This window comes from Mauremys reevesii, linkage group 17 (assembly GCF_016161935.1).
Source record: "Mauremys reevesii isolate NIE-2019 linkage group 17, ASM1616193v1, whole genome shotgun sequence".
NCBI lineage: Eukaryota > Metazoa > Chordata > Testudines > Geoemydidae > Mauremys > Mauremys reevesii.
This window is the reverse complement of record NC_052639.1, coordinates 4,550,500-4,575,745: the sequence shown is the minus strand read 5'-3', so window position 1 is coordinate 4,575,745 and position 25,246 is coordinate 4,550,500. Positions and strand designations below refer to the sequence as shown.

The 25,246-nt window shown below is 43.5% G+C and overlaps 1 protein-coding gene across 11 annotated transcripts in view; it reads right to left on the bottom strand.

The window, feature by feature from the left end:
- Positions 1-25,246, bottom strand: part of MYO1D (myosin ID) — a 350,229-nt gene that overhangs the window by 247,055 nt on the left and 77,928 nt on the right. For all 11 annotated transcript variants that reach the window (XM_039504262.1, XM_039504271.1, XM_039504263.1 and 8 more), the window contains exons 2-11: positions 23,886-24,094; positions 22,137-22,230; positions 20,284-20,449; positions 17,696-17,749; positions 16,562-16,657; positions 6,825-6,941; positions 5,423-5,626; positions 2,868-3,013; positions 2,664-2,778; positions 609-779 (exon numbers count right to left, since the gene is read on the bottom strand). In XM_039504262.1, the coding sequence (XP_039360196.1) occupies positions 609-779; positions 2,664-2,778; positions 2,868-3,013; positions 5,423-5,626; positions 6,825-6,941; positions 16,562-16,657; positions 17,696-17,749; positions 20,284-20,449; positions 22,137-22,230; positions 23,886-24,094 (1,372 nt within the window). The remainder of the gene's footprint in view (positions 1-608; positions 780-2,663; positions 2,779-2,867; positions 3,014-5,422; positions 5,627-6,824; positions 6,942-16,561; positions 16,658-17,695; positions 17,750-20,283; positions 20,450-22,136; positions 22,231-23,885; positions 24,095-25,246) is intronic.

The following is a 25,246-nucleotide window of genomic DNA, read 5'->3' as shown; positions in this document are numbered from 1 at the left end:
TTATTGTGAGTGGTTCTCAAATTGATCAGGCCAGAGCCCGTATTTTTAAAATACTACCAAGTGACAAAATCTTTTTAATTGGCTGTCTCATCAAAAACAAAGCAAATCAAAGGGCCTGGAGGATTATGGGTACAATTTAAGATGAGCACCTTTTGTAGCCATTGAGGGTGAAGATTACATAGCTGTAATAAAGCAGAAATGTGAGCCATTTTCACTGCCACAGCATATTAAAGCTGGTTGAGTAGGGAACAGTCACATGAACTGGAACTGTGCACCCATTGGATATAAATGACATCATATGTCAAGACAAGTTCATGCTTTCCCGTTTTTCCCTTGAAATAAAATCTACTGCATTGATCATACTTTAGCTCCCTCTTCTGGATACAAATCATTATAACATTCATTCATTCATTCTAAACTAGAGAACTTGATTGGCCACATAAATACAGAAATACTATGTGCACCAGACATTTAAGTTTTATTCTAGAAAAGGGCCTTCCTCTATTCAAGTCACTGTGTAAGTCCTTTTCCTTATCCCATTTAGAAAGATACAGCATGTGCTGCATGTGAAGAGAGGTGGGTTCTGATTACACAGATGAACAGTTTACCTTTCTGCTGGAGAAATGAGCATGTTTCCCCAGTTTGTTATTCAGTGCCTCAAGGAACATCTCATCGGTGACTTTTCCAACATTCATGCAGGCATCATCCAGAATGGCAATGATCCCTTTGTGCTGCTGTTCCACCAGATCCACAATAATCTGGTTGTTGAAATAATCAATCTGCAGAACACAAAACAACAGGTATTTGCAGGTCTTCTCTCACTACTGAGTGAGAAGGAAGTGCATGAACAAACAGTACCCACACTTATGCACACACCAGTAACCATACAGGGAGAATTATGTGCAATACAGGGGGGAGGGATAGCTCAGTGGTTTGAGCATTGGCCTGCTAAACCCAGGGTTGTGAGTTCAATCCTTGAAGCGGCCACTTAAGGATCTGGGGCAACAAATTGGTCCTGCTAGTGAAGGCAGGGGGCTGGACTCGATGACCTTTCAAGGTCCCTTCCAGTTCTAGGAGATTGGTATATCTCCAATTATTACCTTTTATTACCTATTACAGCTTTATTAACTGTAATAAAGAAACTGAACTGTGAAGTACTAGGCTCATTATGCAGTGGTGCAGCGCTCAACAGTTTCATTCTACAGACCACTTTGAGCATTTCTTTCTCCCAGGCCTCTACGTCCCCAAAATATCCCACTGCTTGCTTTGCAAAACATGCCATTCTGTGGTCCACTGATACTCCACAGACCATAATTTGACATCCACTGAGGTAGTGGAAATAAAATATACATAGAAATTGTAATGAAAATTATTGCTTCCCAAACAGACAATCTGAAAATATGCTGGACTGCAGATCATATATTCAGACTTCCTACTCTAAGAGAAGTGTACTTGTAACACGTGTTTAGTACTCATGTCCAAACTTCATCCCTTACTTGGAGTCTAGTGACTGAAAGCAAAGTTGTTCTATCAGGATTAGATTTTACTAAAGCAAGCAAAAAAACCCTAGGCATTAGCATTAAAAAGTAAGTTTAACTTTGTTCCCAGTGGAAACCCCATTGATTCCAGTAGGAAGACAAACATAACAGAGGAGAATCTGGCCCAGTATCTGCTCTTCCTCTTAGGGCACAGGAGTTCTGTAAACATTACTTTCATCACGAACATCTAAAAATCTAAAAATGAAAGAATCTAGTGGAAGAGGCTCACCTGATGTCTATTTGGCTAGGCAGCTTTAACATGATCCACATGGTACCCCCCTATGCATGTCTATAGTTGGCCCTCTTCATTCCTATATAGCTCCGAAGACTTATTTTTCAAGAAGTGGGTAACTATAGCAGAAACATTTGCAGCTCTAAGAGGCACAGCAGAGAAGGGTCTCCTTTCACACGTTTCAGATTACTACTGCACCGATCTCATAATCAACTACAGTATCTTTCAAGAGTCACCTTAGTGAGACATTCATGAACACACTAATGGCAGTGGAAGTTATGACAGCAAGGTAGTGGTATATATGACATTGTGCAATTTTACTGGACACTAGCAGGCTGCAGTCATATTGGAAGGCACACAAAGGCCAAATGCTTTCCAACAAATTAAGAAAGTGGGTAATAAGTGTAATTACCCTTCCCCTGAAATGCATTCCTATAATAGAATTATATTTTCATAACTGGCTCATAAAGCCTGGTCAATGCAATCATAAGGCCAGATTTTTCACCAATGAAATCAACGAGTTTTGCCACTGATTTTCTATAGTAGAGGATAAGAATTGTAATGTCTATACAATCTGAACCAGCATCTTCTAATCAAAATCCTACCACTTAGCAAGGATCAATTTCAAAAAAATCTTTCTACTTGAACACCTGTTTAACTAAATAAAATACATATCACCCAGTTTACAATGATAGCCAGAAAGAGGCCACAAAATGTATAGAAAGGGTGTCATATTTTCAGTTTGCTTCTTCTAGAGTGATTTATGGATAACAAGCCTGGTGCTGCATCTGCTCTGGATACAGAGCTCCCACTGACTTTGATTGGAGTTTACATGAGAAGCAACTTCAGGATCAGGCTGGATTCAACCAGACCCCCACTGCCAATTCACTCACATGATTCCAGGGAATCCCCTCTCGCTGGTACTCCTCTTGTTCTTGCTTTAGAACTAGCTGAATAAAAAGCTGCTGCAGCTTTTCATTGCAGTAATTAATGCAGAACTGTTCAAAACTGCAAAAATAAAGTTGAGTAAAAAATTGATTAGTTTTTCATTTGAGGCAAGATGAAGCATCGGTTTCCTTCTCTAGAATGCAGCTTACCTGTTGTTGTCAAAGATCTCAAAGCCATAGATATCCAGGACTCCAATGACTGTGTTTTTCCCATGGATTGTGGTGTCATAGTTCTTCACCTCAATGATGTCATTGATATGTGTGACAATCCAACAGAAAAGGCGCTCATATATAGCCTACAAAGATAACAAATATTAGGCATAAGTTCTGATCTCTCTCATAACTGATTTAGCAGTATTTCTGTCAAGTCTCTATAATAGTTTCTGTAGTAGTTTAGTTCAAGCTGGTTTTCAGATTAAACCCATATTCACTCGCAAAACTCCTGCTAAAATTAAACATACTTCTTGATCTGAGAAACCTTCTATTTTTTCCATATAACATCGCTGTATTTCTTTCTAAACTCATTTATATGAGAATAGAATCTTGAACGGCTCTACCAATTCTGCTACCTACTTTCCCCATTCGTTGTCATAGTCAACATTGCAACAACTTAATCATCTCCACATTAATGATCTGGAAGATGGTGTGGACTGCACTCTCAGCAAGTTTGCAGATGACACTAAACTGGGAGGAGTGGTAGATACGCTGGAGAGTAGGGATAGGATACAGAGGGACTTAGATACATTAGAGGATTGGGCCAAAAGAAACCTGATGAGGTTCAACAAGTGCAGAGTCCTGCTCTTAGGATGAAAGAATCCCATGCACTGCTACAGACTAGGGTCCGAATGGCTAGGAAGCAGTTCTGCAGAAAAGGAACTAGGTGTTACAATGGACAAGAAGCTGGATATGAGTCAACAGTGTGCTCTTGTTGCCAAGAAGGCTAACGGCATTTTGGGCTGTATAAGTAGGGGCACTGCCAGCAGATCGAGGGACGTGATCACTCCCCTCTATTTGACATTGGTGAGGCCTCGTCTGGAGTACTGTGTCCAGTTTTGGGCCCCACACATTACAAGAAGGATGTGGACAAATTGGAAAGAGTCCAGCAGAGGGCAACAAAAATGATTAGGGGGCTGAAGCACATGATTTATGAGGAGAGGCTGAGGGAACTGGGATTATTTAGTTTGCAGAAGAGAAGAGTGAGGGGGGATTTGATAACTGCTTTCAACTACCTGAAAGGGGGTTCCAAAGAGGATGGATCTAGACTGTTCTCAGTGGTAGCAGATGACAGAACTAGGAGTAATGGTCTCAAGTTGCAGTGGGGGAGGTCTAGGCTGGATATTAGGAAAAGCTTTTTCACTAGGAGGGTGGTGAAGCACTGGAATGGGTTACCTAGGGAGGTGGTGGAATCTCCTTCCTTAGATGTTTTTAAGGTCAGGCTTGACAAAGCCCTGGCTGGGATGATTTAGTTGGGAATTGGTCCTGCTTTGAGAAGGGGGTTGGACTAGAGGACCTCCTGAGGTCCCTTCCAACCCTGATATTCTATGATCAGAGAATTGTATGAATATGGAAAATATAGGTGAGCAGATGAATGCAGAATTAACATTTTTATACAGTGCTTGTACCCATTGTAACTGAGCACTTAACACCACAAAATACAGTACTATAAAATATCATTCACTTTTCAAGAAGTAGTCACAAGCAAGGTCATTTTCTGTCTTCAGAATCTAATCATTCAATTTAGTGACACCTGTGCTAAGAAGCTCTGACAAGTATTACAACCTTAAAAGGACATTCAAGGAGACTGGCCCAAAAGTTAGCTCTTACCCAATACCACCATTTAGCTCCCTCCATTCCTCCTTCTCACAATTAAAATAAATGTGAGTAGTTAAGTGTCCTCCCAATACTCCGTCACTATCACCCTTCCAAAGGAGACTGCTGTCGTTGCCAAACAACCAAAGGTGTAGCATAATATATAATAATTGGAGATATACCAATCTCCTAGAACTGGAAGGGACCTTGAAAGGTCATCGAGTCCAGCCCCCTGCCTTCACTAGCAGGACCAAGTACTGATTTTTGCCCCAGATCCCTAAGTGGCCCCCTCAAAGGACTGAACTCATAACCCTGGGTTTAGCAGGCCAATGCTCAAACCACTGAGCTATCCCTCCCTCCTTTTTCACGATCTTCAATGAGTGTTTAAGGATGTCATACCATTCCACTGCTCTCTTCTTGACAGCAAGCAGACAGCTAGAACTGTCAATAATCTGTTCTCTCAATCTCATTCATTGCATTTCCATTGTATCAAGATATGAACTAACAGAGCAGAGACTTCCAATGTCCTGGCAAACCCTGCAGCCAAAGTTGTTTTGTGGGTTGCCCCCACTCACAGATAAAATTTTAACTCTGCTGCGCCCATTAATTTAGAAGAATAAGTCTTTCACTATGTGAACATTCTAAAAATACATATTGAAGATGAAACATCCAGACTAACAGCCCCCAAAACCTTGTGCTCTTCTCTTACAACTTCATTAAGCATCTGCACTCTTTGCTGAACCTTTTGCTACACAGATGTTGGACTCTGCAATACTTTCATTCATCCATGGGCTCCTATCATTTGTGAAATTAAAGAGCAAAAACTGAGCCATGGGTTTTGGAAACTGTTGCATGACAAACTAGTACAGACTTGTAGAAAGAGAATTCAGACTCACCTTTGCAAAAGCATCTCTGCCATAGGTGGCTTCCTGCTCTGTGTGCTGCTTGTCAATGACATCCCGGCCTGTAGCTACAGTTCGAAAAAGCAGGGCCTTCTCCACCATGTCGGACTTTGTTGACAGCAAGTCTGCAATTACCGACACAACCTTGCCATTTTCAATCACAGGCGTGTCGCCATCCACTGAAAACTTCAAATTCCCCTGTAGCAAGTAGTGAAAGAAAAGTTTGCTCAATGTGCCTCTGCTGAGAATATTGTCAGCAAAGCTGAAGTAAGCACTTCATTTCCAGGGAGTGATCTGCTGTTCAGTTCATCAACAAATGAAACACCATCAGCACATTTCTATATTTAGGCTAAATTGTCCTCAATATTGTATGCTCCACTCATGGGCAACTCATGGGAGGGACACAAAGGGGGGCACCAGCTAAGGGAGCATGTGGCTTCCCCAAGTGACCCTCCCGTGACTCCTCCCTGCCCTGCCCCCAGCCTGGGCCCCCCACTCTCCCCGTCCCCTCCCCATCCCACATTACCTGGGGTGGGGCTCTGTCCTCCCGCAGCAAAAGGAAGGAGGCCTGACACAGGCAGCTCCTCTGGCACTGCTATCTGAATACCGCCCCTCGCCCTGTCCTCCAGTGGGGCTGTACAGAGTCCAGGACTCGCAGCTGCGTGGAAGAGCTGGGGTGGGGCTGAGGGCAGTACAGCCACACCGGAGGACCTGCCGGCGTGTGGCCACTCAGTGGTCCCACGTTCTGCTCCTTTCACCACTGTGGTTCTCTGCTGAACGTGCCTCCCCCTAGGTGTCTGGGGAGGGGCATGTGACCCTTCTTGACCCCCCCCCACCCACCCAGGCTTCGCCTTTGCCTGTGACCAAAAGAAGGATTTGGCCTTTAGTATTTAGCAGGATTCTAGGAACAAAGTTATGGCAAATTAAGTCAAATAAAGTTTAATCAGGCAAAGACTGTTACAAGCCAGGGGTCTAGAGAGGAGTTGGAATTAAAAGACACTAAGCAGAACCCACAGATTATTTATATTTATCCCTTCCATCTTCACTACAGCTCACCACAAAGTCCTAGAATATAGTTTCCAGTTTAATGACATCACCAGAAAAACTGACATGAAGATTGATGAGCCATTAGTCTGAATTATTGTGGGGAAATTCTAAGCCCTGTGTTATACAGAAGGTCAGACCAGATAATCCCAGTGTTCCCACAGGGAAATTTGACCCACTACTGGCAGGCAGGAATAGTGTTGACTTTTCAACCAAACAGCACTTCCAACTGCATCTGATAGAACTACTCAACTACTGAAATCACACAGTAACACAAGTAACACAGCCTGGCTGCCCTACCATTGCAATCCTGGAAAAACGGTTTCCACAAACCCACATGCAGGGAACTCACCAAGTGAAGAATGGCAGCCAAAATTTTGTAGACAGTTTGAACCTCCTCTGGTTTGAAGCCTATCACTTTCATAGCATCTGCCACTGCTTTGAACTCTGCACCATCATTGATGGAACACTAAGGAAAATAGAGATTTACTTGATGTAGTACCTTTCATTCTCTAGACAAACACTCTAGAATATAAAGCATCACCATGGCACAGCTTTAAGGACATAACGCGTCAGCCATTATGCAACCACCACAGATGTCACAGACGTGTTACTAAAAAAAAGTGAATGCTGCACAGAACAGTAGGTCACAGCCACTATCAAAAGAAACTCTTCAGTTTTATTTAGATTGCAAAATCAACCACTAAACATTAAGAAATGCCAGTTTTACAGTTACCCAGGAAATTTAATTCTGCCTCCTTTGTACATCAATCCTATAATCTGCAAGAAGCTGGGGACCTTTGGAAATAGTATGTGATCATGTAATTAAAGACCATCACAATGCATATGCACAAGAGCCAAATTTATGGTTGTGCCGGCTACCAGATTCCATCTTCTTGACTTTGCAACCTAAAAACACTCTCAAGACAGGAAGTTACTTACTAAAAGTTGTTCTTTTTCTTCTTTTTAAAGAAAAATAGTAGGTACAATTCTCCCATCATGCATCAGAGACAGGGTTTAATCTCAGCTTTCAGCACTGGACCATGGTCTGCTACCACTTGAGCTACAAAACTAGCTGGCAGGAGGAAAATACTTATCCAGAAAGTATTATGAACTGTTGGATGCTGACGCTAAGGTCCCACGGTTTTGTTCAATGATGGTGTGAGGTAGTGCCACACAGGAAGTATTTGATGTCAGGATTTACCCTGAACTTTATGTTCCTGAACATAACGTGTACATCATAGTGTGGAGACTTGACCTTTAGCTTGGAAGTTTTTATACAACCATATTAAGGCCCTTCTGAAGGAACCTGAGACTGTTCAAAACTGTTTTTCCATCCTTAAACTATGAATTCTGTACCAGCTAATAGAATAAGTTGTGGTCATTGACGTCTTTCTGGGTCCATGAGGGTGTTAATCACCTCATATGAGTAACCGTTTTGAATCTGTCTTGTCCTAAAGATGGTGACTGATCTTTGGGCCATCACTCGTTACGATCATCTTCCATGGGAGTTATGGGTCCTCAGGTGGCTAATAAGACCAATCCTTGTTCTATTACAATGAGGGAAGATATTTTCAGGCTCAGCAGGAGGTTGACCACCATGACTGGAAGCCAGTCTCTTCCTCCTCCTGCGCCTCTTGTCCTTTTCAGCTTGTCGGCGAGGAAGTCCAAAATGCAGGGGACCATCACATAGGACTTCACTCCATTTTAAGCAATCCTGGGCAAGTGTCTCTCAAGTGTCAATGACAATATTACACTTTAGGTTGTCCTTCAGCAAGTCCTTATTACGCTTCCATTGTCCATCCACGTTATGGTGCCCTTCTTTCAGCTGAGAGAGCAGGACCCGTTTTGGGAGGCGATGGTCTGGCCTCCAGACAATGTGTCCAGTCCAGCGGAACTGCTGATGGATGACCATTGCCTCGATACTGGTGGTCTTTCCCTCTTCCGGAACATTAATATTGGTGCGCCTGTCTTCCCATTTGATCTTCAGAATCTTACGAAGGCAGCATTGATGGTATCTCTCAAGGACTTTCAAGTGGTGTCTATAGGTTGTCCAAGTTTCGGATCCATACAACAGTGTTGGGAAAATAATGGCTTGATAAACAAGAAGCTTGGTGTCTGTTCGAATGTCACGATCTTCAAAAACTCTGTGCTGTAAACAAGAAAAATCTACACTGGCACAGCTCAGGCGATGTTGAATTTCTGCATCAATATCTGTCTTGGATGAAAGATGACTTCCAAGGCAGAGGAAATGATAGACGCTCTCCAGTGCCACTCCATTGATTTTGATAGATGGGACATGTAATACCTCATTTGGAGAGTGCTGATAGAGCACTTTAGTCTTCTTGATATTAAGAGTGAAACCAAGACGTGCGTAAGCATCGGCAAACACATTCAAGATAGTTTGAAGATCTTTCTCAGAGTGGGCAAGATTGCATTGTCATCAACATACTGAAGTTCCACAATAGCTGTTGTGGAAATCTCTCTCTTGGCTTTCAGCCTGCAAAGCCTGAACAGCTTTGTCGTTCATTCTGTAAATGATTTCAACGCCAGCTGTAAACTTCCCAGCAATTAGGTAAAGAATGACAGCAATAAAAACCACAAACATGGCTGGAGCGATGATATAGCCCTGTTTGACTTCTGTTTGTACTTTGAAAGGTTCACTCTGGGAGCCAGTGCTGCCCAGAACAGTCGCTTTCATGTTATCATGAAGCAATTTTAGGACATTGATGTATTTATCAGGACATCCAATCTTAGAAAGTACAGTCCAGCGGGCACGGCGATTCACTGAATCAAAGGCTTTAGTTAGATCAGAGGTCAGCAACCTTTCAGAAGTGGTGTGCCGAGTCTTCATTTATTCACTCTAATTTAAGGTTTCACATGCCAGTAATACATTTTAACATTTTTAGAAGGTCCCTTTCTATAAATCTATAATATATAACTAAACTGTTGTTGTATGTAAAGTAAATAAGGTTTTTAAAATGCTTAAGAAGCTTCATTTAAAATTAAATTAAAATGCAGAGCCCCCCGGACCAGTGGCCAGGACCCAGGCACTGTGAGTGCCACTGAAAATCAGCTTGTGTGCCGCCTTCGGCACCTGTGCCATAGGTTGCCTACCCCTGAGTTAGATCAATAAAAGCCATGTACAGTGGTTGGTTTTGCTCCCGACACTTTTCTTGCAGCTGCCGTGCTGTGAAGATCATATACACAGTTCCACAACATGGTCAGAAACCACTCTGTGACTCCGGTAAAATTTCTTCTGACAGGGGCAGAAGGCAAGTTGCAAGGATCCACGCCAGATCTTTGCCTGCAATGGCTAGGAGGGAGATACTACAATAATTTCCACAATCCACTTTATCCCCTTTCTTGAAGAGGGTGACAATCAGGGCATCCCTCATTTCACTGGGAATCTCCTCCTTTATCCAGATTTTAAGGATAAGCAGGTAAAGCTGCCAAATTAGCTCTGGTCCATCGTCTTTAAAGATTTCAGCAGGGATCCCATCTAGATCTGCTGCCTTGATCTCCAAGCTCATCCCTAAATGGTTCTTGAGGGATTTGCTCAAGGACTTCATCTACAACCATCAGCAGACCTCCTATACAATGCAGAAGGATCAGGAGATTCAATACTGAGTTAATCAGCCTGAAAACCATAGCCTCTTCAGCCAGAAACGCATAAACAATATCATTGCCACACTATGCAGGTTGTGTATGGTCCCAAGAAGCAGCGGAATGGTAGGAAAGCATATAACAAAGATCTCCGCCTGCTTGATAAGCAATCATTCATCTACTTGAATTAGAAGTCCTGACATTTGGAGAAGCCATGGGGCACTTGATTTTTGGTTTCCAGATGCAGAGTGATCAATCACTGATCTAAACTGAGTGAATAACAATGAGTGAAGACGCTGCTTAATTTAACTTCTGCCTGGTAAGCTAGTCTGCCTTGGTGTGCAGTGCATGCAGAAACATGAATCACTTTGATTTTGCTTTCTCTCAACAGACCACTGTGTGATATTCTATACCTTGGGGGAGTGTCCTGTAACCCCCATATTCCTCATTTATATATAATTGTGATATTGAATGTAAAGCAGGCCGTGGGAGGTATCAGGGGAAAGGTTATAATCTGCTGAAACCCATGGTTCTATCTAAATATGTATATCGTTAATGCATGTGAAATTATGAGAATGTGTTGTATGGTTTTCACTAAAATATGCTGTGGGTTTGGGAGGCGCCCAGATACAAGCTCTCCAGAGACAATGACACGGGAGGTCGCCAATGCCCGGGTGGGTGCTGAACAGACATCACCAGCCATTGCCCAGCAGAGGAGTTACAATTCAATGACTCGCTCACAGGAGACACACCAGGGTATTGCTTCACCTTGTGACTCAAGAATGCTCACCAGACATCCCTTGGACTTGTGTTCTCCAAGCACATGGGACTAAGGGTATAAAACAGAACACAAGGGCCCCATGCATGGCCTTTCTCCTTCCCCCTCCTACGCTGCAAGCAACAGGGACACTCTGAAGACTCCAACAGAGGGGACTGGCCCAGGTTTCAAGGGTGAAACCTATGTACTATGAATTGCAATATCCAGTGGGGTGAGGAAAAACACAATCTAGATCGGGGTGGGCCACATCTTGGTATGAAAATTTTATGGCGGACCATGAATGCTCATGAAATTGGGGGTTGGGGTGTGGGAGGGGATGAGGGCTCCGACTGGGGGTGCTGGCTCTAAGGTGGGGCCAGAAATGAGGATTTCAGGGTGCGGGAGGGGGCTCCAGGCTGGGGCAGGGGGTTGGAGTGCAGAAGGGGGTGAGGACTCCAGCTAGAAGTACAGGCTCTGGGGTGGTGCTGGAGATAAGGGGTTGGGAGTGCAAGGGGGGGGGGGGTCAGGGGTGCAGGCTCCAGGCCACGCTTACCTCAAGCAGCTCCCAGAACCAGCAGCATGTCCCCGCTCCAGCTCCTATGTGGAGCCGCAGCGAGGCGGCTTGGCGCACTGCCCCATCCGCAAACTCTGCCTCGCAGCTCCCATTGGCCAACGTTCCTGGCCAATGGGAGCTGCAGAGCCCCTTGGCTGACCCTATGCATAGGAGCTGGAGGTGGGACATGCCGCTGCTTCCAGGAGCTGTGCAGAGCCACAGCACATGTGGAGCGGGGCAAGCCCCCAGCTGGAGTGTCGGAGCGGGGCAAGCCCCGGACCCCACTCCCTGGCAGGAGTTCGAGGGCTGGATTAAAACATTTGAAGGGCCAGATGTGGCCCCCCGGGCTGTAGTTTGCCCAGTCTAATAGGGTTGAGAGCTTAGACTGCATGCTTATCTTTTCTTCTCTTTTGGTAACCACTCGGACTTCTTTGCCCATCAGTTATAATCACTTAAAATGTATCTTTTGTAGTCAAACTTTTTTAACTGTTTATCTTTACCAGTGAGTTTGCCTGAAGTGTTTGGTAAGGGTGCTTGTCAGGTTTACAAAGACTGGTGTATATCCACTTTCCACCAATGAAGTGATGAACCAATTAATAAATTTGCACTGCTGTTCTTGAGCAGTGCAAGACAGTATATTCCTGAGGTACATGGCCGGGAGGATTTGGTTGGTGCCTTTCTCTGTGTGATTCATGAGTGGCTCTGGGAGCATTCATGCAATCTAGCTGGGTGTGGGGGCTCCACATGCGGTTGTGCTGAATGATAACAGCACCTGGAGGGGTTTGCTGCTTGTCATTAGCAAAGCATTGTGAGAGGCAGCCCAGGCTGGAGAGTTAAGGGAGCACAGCAGTCCTACAGTCCCGACTGCACCCCTGGGATCCCATCACACCTAACCCAGTTGTCCATAAAGACCAAGAAGTGAATTTTCTTCTTAAAAGCCAATATTGATACTACCATAATCCTGGAAAAGACCTTTTGAGCACATTTCAGATTAAATGGTAATGATCAGAGTTGAAAAAGCTGTCCACTACAAGCAAAGACATGAGGAGGCTGAAGGGAAAAAGCTCAGATTTGCAGATGGAAGGAAAGAGGGGGGGAGGGATAGCTCAGTGGTTTGAGCATTGGCCTGCTAAACCCAGGGTTGAGAGTTCAATCCTTGAGGGGGGCCATCTGGAGTAAAAATCTGTCTGGGGATTGGCCCTGCTTTGAGCAGGGGGTTGGACTAGATGACCTCCTGAGGTCCCTTCCAACCCTGATATTCTATGACTATGACTAACTCTGAGGGGAGACTGCTGGGTGAGGAAAGTGGACAGTGGAAGCATGTGACTAAGAGAACCAGGCAGAGGAAAAGATGGGCTAGTGAAGGAGAAAGAGCGCTCAGGAACAGGTTTGTGGAGTTGGAAAATGAAGAAGGGGCACAGCAGGTGGTCACTGAAGGTGGGAGGGCAAGGAAAAAGAGCAGCTAGTTCTATAGGAAAAGGGACAGAGTCAATGGAGATAACACCAAATATGAGCCCCAGGAGGATACAGGATGGGTTGCAGAGAATTGCAAGGGAGAATAGGAATTGAGAGGACTTGCAGCCAGAGGAAACAGGGATAGATCAGAGAATCACACCATCACCAAGAAAAGGGAGGTCTACATGATTGGGGACTCCTTACTGAGAAGAATACACAGGCCTGTAACCAGAGCTGATCAAGAGAACAGAAGGGTGCGCTGTCTGCCAGGTGCTAAGATACGGGATGTGGACCTGAGGCTGAAGAGGATCCTAACGGGAGCAGGAAAGAATCCACTGATCGTCCATGTGGGAACAAATGATACAGCTAGATTCTCACTGGAAGGTATCAAGGGAGACTATGCCAGATTGGGGAAGACACTTAAGGAAATCAAGGCTCAGGTGATCTTCAGTGGGATTCTGCCAGTTCCTAGAGAAGGGCAACAAAGGCGTGATCAGATTACGACCATCAATAGATTGCTCAGGCAGTGGTGCTATAAGGAGGGCTTTGGGATATATGGACACTGGGAGGCATTCATGGACAGAGGACTGTTCTCTCAGGATAGATTTCACCTGAGTAGGGAGGGAAATAGACTTCTAGGGTGGAGGCTGGCACAACTGATTAAGAGAGCTTTTAAACTAGGAATTTGGGGGAGATGGTTGGGAGATGTCCAGGTAATCACCATGTAGGATTTTAACACTGAGAGGGAAGAAAATGAAGAAAGAAAGGATACAGCCGTGGATAGGAGAATGGACATAAGGAGGAAGGGTAGTGTAGATACCCACCTAATAGGTGATACTGGCGGTAGAATGTCTGGGCCTAATCAGGTAAAGAATGTGAGCGAAGCCAAACAGCAAAAATTAAGATGTTTGTACACCAATGCAAGGAGCCTAGGTAATAAAATGGAGGAACTAGAGTCCTTGGCTGTCTGGCTGCTGCTGCTGAAGAAGTAGATAGAGGTGGTCCCCTCCTATAACTTTTGCCTTTCTTTCTAGCTTGGTCTTTATTGCAATGCATACCAATGTAGCTGCTGAGAACAGTACTGCTACTTCTGTGGGACATGTGTATAAATGCCCAATGACTTGAGCCACCCCTACAATCCTTAAGTCTGTGCAGCTTGTTATTGGTCTGGTCCGAGAAAAGTGATGGCCCCTTGTAAGGAAAAACATGGATAGTCTCTTGGACCTCCTGAGGAAGGCCCAATTACTGGAGCTGCAGACATTTGTGCATCGTAACGGCCAATGCCATGGCTCTAGCTGCAGCATCCAAACCAGCCAGAAGTAAAGCGATGGCCACCAACTTTCCCTTATCCACCATAGCAAGAAACACCTGTCTCACATCCATTAATTTTAAAACATTGTCCTTCAGGGTAAAATCAATTATCAGCAGTGCTTGCTGATTAACAATCCTGAGCTGTAGCTCAGCTGTTGAATAAAGTTTCCTGCCAAATAGATTGAGTGGGGGTTTTTTTGTTTGTTTTTTGCATCTTTTGATTTTGGAGTAGATGCTTTCTGGCCCTGGCACTCTGGGAGGGAGGGAAAATAGAGTTTGCTACAGCACTTTAGTGGGCACCAGAATAGCCTTGTTAATTGGAAATGCCACTTGAGAAGCTTCCATAGATGCCAAGATATTGACCAATCTGTGAGACCTCTCTAGAATCATTTCCACCTGAATATTTAAGGCAAAAGTCACCCTCTTTAGCAGGTCTTAGCGGACAATATAATCATCCAATGGAAGTAAAGAACCCTCCGATACTACCGCCTGCTCAGGCACTGAGGAGGACCACCACAGGACTGGCTCAAGTGTCGCTTCCCCCAATTATTGGGAGGGACGGGGTGAAGGTACCAAAGCAGACCTTCCACGTTCAATTCTGAGCCTGGCACCTGCTTCTTGCTACTCTTGACAAGAAGGATCTGGATGTCTTCTAGAAGAAGAAGAACAGGAAGGGTGTGGAGACAACTTGGAGGCAGGTAGAAACCTCCAAGAGTTCCAAAATGGCCACTGGTATGGTACCAGAGTTCAATTCCTTCCCAGTCAGCCAAGACAGAGCTTCTGCTAATGTGACACAGCTGTGACATGTACAAGCCAACTTCCAACTCAGAGGATGAACTGGATTCATCCAACCAAAGAGGAGCTACTCCTGTCAGTGCCAGGATTGGTGCCAGTAGTCTGTAGAAAGGGGCATTAGTGAGATCACTGCAGTTTGCCTCTCAATAGCGGTGTACAAGGAGGTGCTTGCAGTGTCCACAGTATCGAGAGACTCAAAAGGTCACATTCCACAACATCTGTTTCAAATGGTACGGTCTCTTGCCACTGCTAAGCCAACAAAGACCGCACCACTGACACAGATGGTGCCGCCCTAAGGATCAGTACCTGTGTTGAGTCAACAACCCTCCCTGAGCAGTTATTTGAACCAGGGAGTGCTTCAGCCTCAATTGCAATCTATCCTCCTCACCAGCATGTTTGCTGGACTTTGGTGTCAGGGCCTTTGATATCCCAGATACCAAGTCCTTTGATACCATCTTCTGGGGTGTCTTCCTCAGTACCGGAGAAGGAGACTGGCATCAAGAGTCTGCCACAACAGGAGGCGCACACTCTTAATCGAAGCAGATGTGCTCGGTACACACACTGAATGGGGAGGCTCTGAGTGTGGGTGCAGGGCTGCCTCCATCAGAAGGTGTTTTAGAGTGACCTCCCTTCCTTTTTAGTTCTGGGTTTAAAGTTCCTGCAGATCTGGTACCATCTCTGTCATGAGCTTCTCCTAGGCACTTCAGGCACTTGAAGTGCAGGTCACTAACCAGCATCTGTTTCTTGAAGGCATCCTGGGGACTGAGGCACACCCCCACCACCAGGTACCAGTACCCACACAGCAGGAATCAAAGAGTACCAAAAAAGTACACCAGTAAAGGAAACCTAATGCTACATTATCTTAACAAAAACTATTAATGAGTACCAACTATATACAAATGCAAAATTAAGAAAATTTTCAGCAGCAAGATAGCATGCTCCAATAACTGTTACGGGTGGCAAGGAGGAACTAAAGGGGATTGGGTGTGGCTCTATCCTTTACAACATAGTGCAGCAGCACACAGCAGCAGATAGTGCATGCATGGCCCTAATGGGTACCGCTGAGGGAAAAATCTCCAACAACAGTGCACTGGGCATGCACAAACCTGAAGTGGAATGGACAAGTGCAACCATTTGAAGAAGACTGGATTGTATCACTGATCTAAAGGAGATTCCATGAATGGCATGAGATAGAAAATAGGTCAAAATGGTGCCTGCATTGGGAACCAATTTGTTTGGGGGTCTGCTATCAATAACCAAAGTCCCACATGCCTATATGAAACCAATTTATGTGAAGCCACTTAGACCATGAGCTGTTGAGGTTGATTCTTAGAGCCCCTTTACTGCCTGCCTGCACTCCACACCCAAGCTGTTTGCCCTCTCATCATCATACTGGCAGCTGCTGCAGGGAGGAAGCAGCAAGAAGGCACAGCAATCCACCACGCCAGATTTTAGGTGACAGCTTTTAGATTGTGGCTGGAATTCTTCATTTCTCTTACAATATCTTCCCACAATTATGAGCAAGGATGTACAGCTCAAGTCAATGTACCACTTCCAGATGCATTTACAACTTTAGAACAAGTTACCTGAAACAAATTGACTGCATCCTCACCTTTAACTGCCCTCCGGCCCGAATATAGTTGTATGCAGAGAAATTTTTCTGAAGATGTAGAGAGCGTAGTATCTGATCAGAACCCCCCTGGAGAAGCTGTGCAAATAGTATTTTAAAAAACAAATATCAATCAAAAAAATGAACACCATCCAATATGTTCATAGTTGGTGTAATATCATAAGTTACTCATTTATTGCTACATTGAATACATTCTGATCCTTCTTCCTCATGCATGGTGAGGCATGACCATAACTTTCCATTTCCATTACTAACATGCAAACAGCCTTGACACCTGAAGCCAGTAAGCATCACGTAGTCGCAGGGAAAGGCTGTGTAAGCATTGTGGCTATGATATACACAGTCTCCACCATTACAGAGCCAAAAACACCTTCCAGGTGGTTGCCTTTAAGGCTGTTAAAGCAACAATCTTGAAAACAAGTCAAAACCTCTGCATAGGGGCAACATCATACAGATGTTTTCAGGAAAGCATGCAGGACCAAACACATGTAATTTCTCCAACGGAAACATCTTCAAATTGCCACATGTTGGAAATAAAGTGCTATATATACACACACCATGGTGGCAAACAACAGCAACTATGCTGAACAAAGTAAGGCAGGTATGTTGATCATTTTCTTTACAAAGAGGTATGATGAGGGGCATCTCCTTCCGCAGAGCCTACACAGTGGCATCAGCCTACCACAAACAATACTGAAGGCACTGAAGTAAAAATATGAAGATAAGATATGAATGTATTCGGTGCCATGAAATTAGCTCCATCCAAATTACAGAAGCCTCATGAGAAAAGAAGACAGTTGTACTGCTAATGAAGTACTAATCCAAAGTCCAGATATAGTGCCATATGCTCAGAAGTACTAATAAGTTTACAAATGCGTTAATAAATAGGAGGATGAGGAGGAATTTCAGCTTTCCATGGCCCCTCTCCAAAATTAGGCATCTTCAGCCAACATAGAATTGTTAAAAGCAGAAAACTGGCTCATAATGTGATAACACAGAGCACCTCTTTAAAAAATGCATGCCAGAGAGAATGTGTTAATTGCTTTGCCTGTATGTCCTTGTGAGCAGAGGAATGAGTCAGCTAATTTCCATGTGTTTGAGTAGGCAAACACTAACCTGATAAAAAGAGTGAAAGCTTCGTTCTCCTGGCTGCTGCACAATCACTCGGGACTGTGGGGGAAAAGATGCAAAGACATGTATTTTTAGACACAAGTAGTGTGCTTCTTAAATATCTTACCTTAGTCTGCCAATGCAATAATTCACTATCTTTACCAAAATCCCTCTAGCACTTTTTACCCTACAAACGTACTACTGATCATTACTAGTGGTGTATGACAACAGGCAGTCCCCGTCCCATGGAGTGTACAGGCCAGTCATACAAATACACAGACAATAGGATATTTTTAAAAAGATGACTCCCCCTGTGGTGGCCATGGTAATTGCTTACATAAGAAATTATTTTGAGCATCTAATAGGAAATAGGAAACGGCACCATGTGACCACCAGCAAGTGCTCCAGGGTCCACAGTTAGGGAACTCTTGTGGTAAATTCTTCTGCTAACACACCAGAACCTATCTCACAGAACTGGAAGGGACCCTGAAAAGTCATCGAGTCCAGCCCCCTGCCTTCACTAGCAGGACCAAGTACTGATTTTGCCCCAGATCCCTAAGTGGCCCCCTCAAAGACTGAACTCACAACCCTGGGTTTAGCAGGCCAATGCTCAAACCACTGAGCTATCAGTAAAGCAGTGGCAAGTTATGTTTCACTTTTAATCTAAGATCAATGCTGGCAGGAGCAAGAGGCGTTCAGATCTTAGTCCCAGACCAGTGTAAGATTATGGGGAACTACAGTGGAACTTTACATTCAACTGCCAACTACAGAATTTTGAAAATTAATGAGGAGGTAAAGCCAGGAATCAGATACCACATGACAAAATGTATACTTTGGCCTTGTCTACACTTACCAGGGGCTTGACACACGGCAATCAATGCATTGGCAATTGATTTAGTGGGTCTAGTGAAAACCCGCTAAATCGACCACAGATCGTTCTCCCATCGACTCCTGTACTCCACCTGAACGAGAAGCGCAAGGGCAGTCGATAGGAGAGCGTCTCCAGTCGACATTGTGTAGTACAGATCCCGCGGTAAGTAGACCTAAGTTATTCACGTAGCTGAAGTTGCGTAACTTAGATCCATCTCCCCCTGTAGTGTAGACAAGGCCTTTGAATAGCATAATGTATTTTTGTTTAAATCCTTAACTAGCTGGTGAAGCATAGAATATTTTGTAACAATAAAGTCATAGTAATAAAAGCTCATTACAGAGCCATCTTTTGCTATTAAATCTTTGCTGAGAAGTAGAGTGAAACAACTAGGTTTCCTGTGAGAATTACCAGGATAGTGGATTAGCAAAGTCAATGAGAAATTAGTGAGGTGGCTGTTGTAAATATTATGATTTGTATGATCATGCAAGGTTAGCTGACTTAAGATCAGACCTCTGTATGCAGCAATGGAAAATCATTGCCTGCCCTCATCAGCCAATTGGGCTAATATTAAATAAATAAATAAATAAATATGTTAACAGAAACAGGAACTTAGCATAGTGCAGTCAAACACATTTTATAAAAAGCCTTATGATTTAAAGTAGGGGTCGGCAACCTTTCAGAAGTGGTGTGCCGAGGCTTCATTTATTCACTCTGATTTAAGGTTTCGCGTGCCAGTCATACATTTTAAAGTTTTTAGAAGGTCTCTTTCTATAAGTCTATAATATATAACTAAACTATTGCTGTATGTAAAGTAAATAAGGTTTTTAAAATGTATAAGAAGCTTCATTTAAAACTAAATTAAAATGAAGAGCCCTCCAGACCGGTGGCCAGGGCCTGGGCAGTGTGAGTGCCACTGAAAATCAGCACACGTGCCCCCTTTGGCATGTGTCCCATAGGTTGCCTACCCCTGATTTAAAGCCATTGCAGTTGCAAACAATATTTTCCGTTAGTGTGTCACTAGGGTCAAAGCAGTACATAACACACACTAAAACACAACAAAATGTTTATTCTGGAACTAGGTTTCAGAGAAATAAAAAGACAGAAGTTTAAAAATGTTGCCAGATGCTGTCAAATCTGTACAGTCTAAAATGACATGAAATACATTGTTTCCATCACTCTCCTGGAATATGTAATAAAAGTTAACAAATGATCATGTAAAGCTATGGCATCAGTTCAATGCAATACTTCTAAAACCACACCACCACTACTTGCAGACACACAGAAATCTTCATAATTTATGCTTGACCAGTGAGATTTCAGTGCAAGAATTTCTGTGGGAAGCAATTTTATACATGTTAAATTAATCTCAGATTTTATTCTGGGTACAAAGCACAGACAAAACATTCTGAAACCCTTTTATTTATCCCCCGAGTTCTATGATGGAATGAGCTCTGAAAACAATGGTTTCATGGTGTTTGTGTTGCAACAAATTAGTTGCGGTGCTTTGACAGTTTCTTAATTTTAGCTACCATACCTTTATTGATTCTGGGGGGGAAAAATTAAGGTCTAGATCTGAAGTGACACTCATCCTATGATGGATATTCAATGAACTATTTGACGTGAGTTCAGGAGGGACACATTTAAAATGGCAAATACTATGTTTTATAAATAATCATTATACATGGGAAGACAGCCTAGCACTTTACAGTCAAACTCAGCTTACCTTTTCTAGTAAATAGTTATTGATATGTCCACCTATCGGGTCTCCTTTGAAGTCAAAGTTGATATCCATGTATTTTCCAAATCTGCTGGAGTTGTCATTACGGTTGGTTTTGGCATTGCCAAAGGCCTCTAACACACAGTTGGATTTCAACAACATGTTCTTCACTCTAGTACAGATAAGCAGAAAAGGCAAGAGAACAGCCCAAGTGTAGGTAGTGTGTTCCTAGATATCTAGTGCAATCTTCTTCCAGACATAAATCATGCTTTTCAGAAGGTTTTAACAACAGCCAGGTTGTATTCTACAAGAAAATTCAAATGTGTCCTGATTCATAGATTCCCAGGGAGTACTGTGATCATCTAATCTGACCTCCCATATAACACAGGCCAGAAAACTTTTCCAAAATAATTCTTAAAGCAGATTTTTACAAAAAACATCCAATCTTGATTAAAAATTGTCAAGGATAGACAATAGACCAGGACCCTTGGTAAATTTTTTCAATGGTTAATTACTCTCACTGTTAAGAATTTACATCTTATTTCCAGTCTGAGTTTATCTAGCTTCGACTTCCGGCCACTGGATCACGTTATACCTCTCTCTGATAGACTGAATTGCCCATTATTAAATATTTGTTCCCCAGGTAGATACTTATACACTGTAATCAAGTTGCCCCTTAGCCTTCTCTTTGTTACGCTAAATAGATCCAAAGAGCTCAATCTAACTCTATAAGGCAGGTTTTCTAACCCGTCAGTCATTCTTGTGGCTCTTCTCTGAACCCTCTCCAATTTTTCCAACATCCTTGAATAGGGGACACCAGAACTGGACACGGTATTCCAGCAGTGGTCACCTGAGCACCAAGTTAAATAACCTCTGTACTCCTACTTGAGATTCCCGTATTTATGCACCGTCCGGATTGTGTCATCTGTTTTGGCCAAAGCATTACATTGGGATCTCATGTTCAGTTGATTATCCACTATGACCCCGAAATCTTTTCCAGAGTCATTGCTTACCAGGATAGTGTTCCCCATCCTGTAAGTATGGCCTAAATTCTTTGATCCTAGATGTATAAATTTAAATTTAGCCGCATTCAAACACACTGTAATACATAACTTATGCCCTGTAACCAGGAATCTATTTTAGGCAGATAATATGCACAGGTGGTACTCTGTTAGCAAAAGTTCCCAGCTGATTTTCCAATCCCTAGACATGAATGGGGAGCTTGAGAGTGAGCATTTTCACTGGAGAGCCTTTGGTTATAGATTTTACTTCATCGGTTAGTCTGTCTAAATTTGAGTTTGCCACCCTGAAATACTCATCTAATCTCCCGGTTTCTTGCATGGTGGGCAAGTGGTTCGAGAGTTAGTTCCAAGGTGGGAGTTTAATTTTCTTTGTCAGGATGCCACGTTCATTTATTGAAAGACTTTTATACTTTTACTCAGTCTGCCTGATGGGCACATTTTGAAATTCATGAACATGAAATGCTGGACTAGAGTGTATTGCTTCTGTTCAACATTCCATTTGTCATGAATTGAATGTGTAAGTACATTTAGTTCCATGAAGTTTGACTGATACCCCAACAGAAACTTAATTTCAGGGCATCGTTTACAATTTGGAAGTGCAAAGGCTTGAGTTACACTCCCAACACTCCTAGCCAATTACCTGTTAGCAATTTATCTACGTTTCAATTTTTTTCCCCAAGTCAAAACTTTACCTTCAGGAAAGGATGAATTGATATGAAAACTTCATGCAATTATAAAAGTAGAAGAAAAGAAGATAGGTATATCAAGAGTGCCCATGTCCTGATACCATGGTACTGAAGCTATTTTTCCCCTCATAAATTTCTGTAAAGCCCTTACCTTTCAATCTCTGCTCTTTGACTGGGATTGGTGATGGCTGCTATGTACTGCATAATGTATTTACTGGCCTCAGTTTTCCCAGCCCCACTCTCACCTGAGGACACAAACAGCAAAGAAGTATCATAAGCCAAGAAGTGATTTAAAAAAAAAAAATCAAGATACTGTAAGTCATTGATCATTGCAATCATGTCATTCTGCTTCAATGGCTTCTCTACCTTTTATTTATTTGAGATATGAGGTGTTTTTGATACCAATGTAACCTTGCCTGGCTGCCATTACTATGCTTACTTAAAACCAGTAACGAAATAAAAGATTTCACAGGTTTGTAAGGCCTAGCAGGCAGAGGATCAAAAGGGATATTGTTAGAGGGAAAAGGTTGACATACAGTGGCTTGCTGGCAGCAATGCTGTAAACTGTAATACAAGAGACTACTGTTCAGAAGCTATCTTGGGTCTCTAGCTCCGCAGGCTGCTAGAGCATAGGGATACCATGAAAACTACGTGCCAGGATCTGAATGGCAATAGTTCACTCTATGAGCATCTCCCCCCACTGTTTAGAGTCATGGCAAGCAATTAGCTTTGGCCATCAAAACAGAAGACAAACACTAACTGAAGTCATCAAAGGTGTAAGAGACAGTCCTCAAAGAAAAGATAGGACTGAATGCTACAGGCTTTTTTACAAAACCAGCCTTCAACCAGACTGGGTGTAACAAGGACGGGACTCATATTCAAGTTACCACCACACAATACCATTACTCCTGGGGGAATTCTGCGGCACTGTGCATATGCAGAATTCATAGATTACTTTGCTTCCCTGCAGAAAAATAACTTTCTAACAGGGAAACAAAGGGAAGCCACAAGAGCCCCTCCTCGGGGTGGGTGCATGGTTTCAGGTGTCTGGAGCACCCGGTGGAGAGATATATCATTGCAGGGGGCTGGGGACACCCAGGCCGGAGCCATATCAGCCCTCCCCAGCCCCATCCACCCAAACCCCAAGCATCTGGCCCACCCCCAGACCCCCCCCAACTAAAGCTAAACACCGCACACCCAGAACCCACTGTCAAGCCCCACTCCCCCACACCCAGCCCTCCGTGCCAAGCTCCACGCCCCCTGCATCTGGACCCCCACCCCTGCACCCAGATCAGCCCCCCTGAAACCCCCACACCCAGATCCCACCTGTGGAGCCCTAACCACCTTAACCTGAACCCCCCTGCAGCGTCCATTGCCCCTGCAGTCGGACCCCTCCCAACAAGCCCCTATGCATCCAGATCTCTCCTGCACTCAGACCCCCCACTGAGCTGCTCACACCCAGATTGCCTCTACACCCTACACATCGATCCCCCCACACTAAGCCCCTCCACACTTGGATCCCGCCGGGTTGAGCCTGTCTGCCCACACCTGATGCGCTTGGTGGAGAGGGGCAGGGTCCCAGGGTGTTTCTTGGGCAGGCCCAGCCCTTGTGCTATATCAGAGTCAGGTGCATCCTCACCCTACCTCCAGGCAGCCAGTGGCCTGTGCTCCCCACTGCCATGCTATAACCTCTACATGTATTTATTGACAAATAAAATTTGCAGAATTTTAAAATATTGTATGCAGAATTTCTCTTTTTGACACAGAACTTTTAATTTTTTGGAGCAGAATTCCCTCACGAGTATAATATGTATCAATAATTAGTTTAATCTACAAGTTCTTGAATTACAAGAAGAGTCAAATAGTCCTCAGGTAGTGAGGAGAGGCTTTTCCACCTTACCTGATATTACAATGCAGGTATCTTTTGATCGTCTCTTCATGGCCTTGTAAGCAGCATCAGCAATTGCAAAGAGATGAGGGGGCCTCTCATATAACTCCCGTCCTTTGTACTGCTCAATCATGTCACGACCATAAATGTTCAAGTTTTTGTAAGGGTTCACAGAAACCACCACTTCACCAATAAATGTATAGATCCGTCCTTTATCAAACCTGCCCAGGGAGAGCCGAATGGGAAGGTTAGTCAAATGTAATAAATCAGAATTTGTATTCTGCATCCATTTGATTATATCCAAATATTTTTCATTTTCTTACAATATAATAAAACACTACTAAGGAAAAGCTCTCTATTTAGCACACATGGTATGTCAATGTGTCATTCTAGGTAGTCAGGCAACAGACTATGAATCAAGACTGATTTTGAATCAAATGCTACTTACGGAAATTCCCATCATTAGTGTTTCACCTGAAAATGTTTGATACAGATTTGCCTGCTGAGTACTACTGCAAAACTGAGTTTATGACAAGGTAGGTGAGGTAGTATCTTTTATTGGACCCACTTCTGTTGGTGAAAGGGACAAGCTTTCAAGCTTCATAGGTGACCTGAAGAAGAGTTCTGCGAAGCTCGAAAGCTAGTCCTTTCCACCAACAGAAGTGGGTCCAACAAAAGAGATTACTTCACCTACCTTGTCTCTCTCATATCCTAGGACCAACATGGTTACAGCAATACTGCAAACATAAGTTTAGGACCACAGATTACACCTTTGTTCTGCATACGTACCCAACCAGCCTTCCAACATTCATTTCAGATATTTCTATTACAGTTCGTGATCTACCAAGGCATGGAATTTGCTGTAAGACATTATTTTACTCAGCTTGGAGTAAATTTTAAATCACTACTTGAATTCAATAGAGCAAAGATATATAAAAAAAACACTGGGGTTTCTAATCCACTTGCCTAAATAAGTCAGACTTAGAAGGAAAGGTTTACTTTCAGATGTTAAGTTCTGAGGACCTTAGACAATGCATTGCCCAGCAAGGTGCACAGAAATCTGGGAGCCAGAACTAGAGCTCTGGTGACAGTTATAGGAGGGAAAGTTGTAAAACAGTGAATTAACCTACAATCCAGAAAAAAAAAATCCAACTTTCAACCCTAGTGATTGTTTCCATTCAAAAGGAGCTCTCCACAGTAAGGAGCCCAGAGTGGAACTCCAGCCCTGATGTTTACCTGAAGTTTGAAAACTAAGTTCCAGACAAGTATATGAAAGGGGATAGCTACAACTAATATTAACCAATCAACCCTCTTAAAAACAAAAAAAACACCAAGCACCACCAGTTCTCCTTGTGGAGGGAGAAATAAAACTA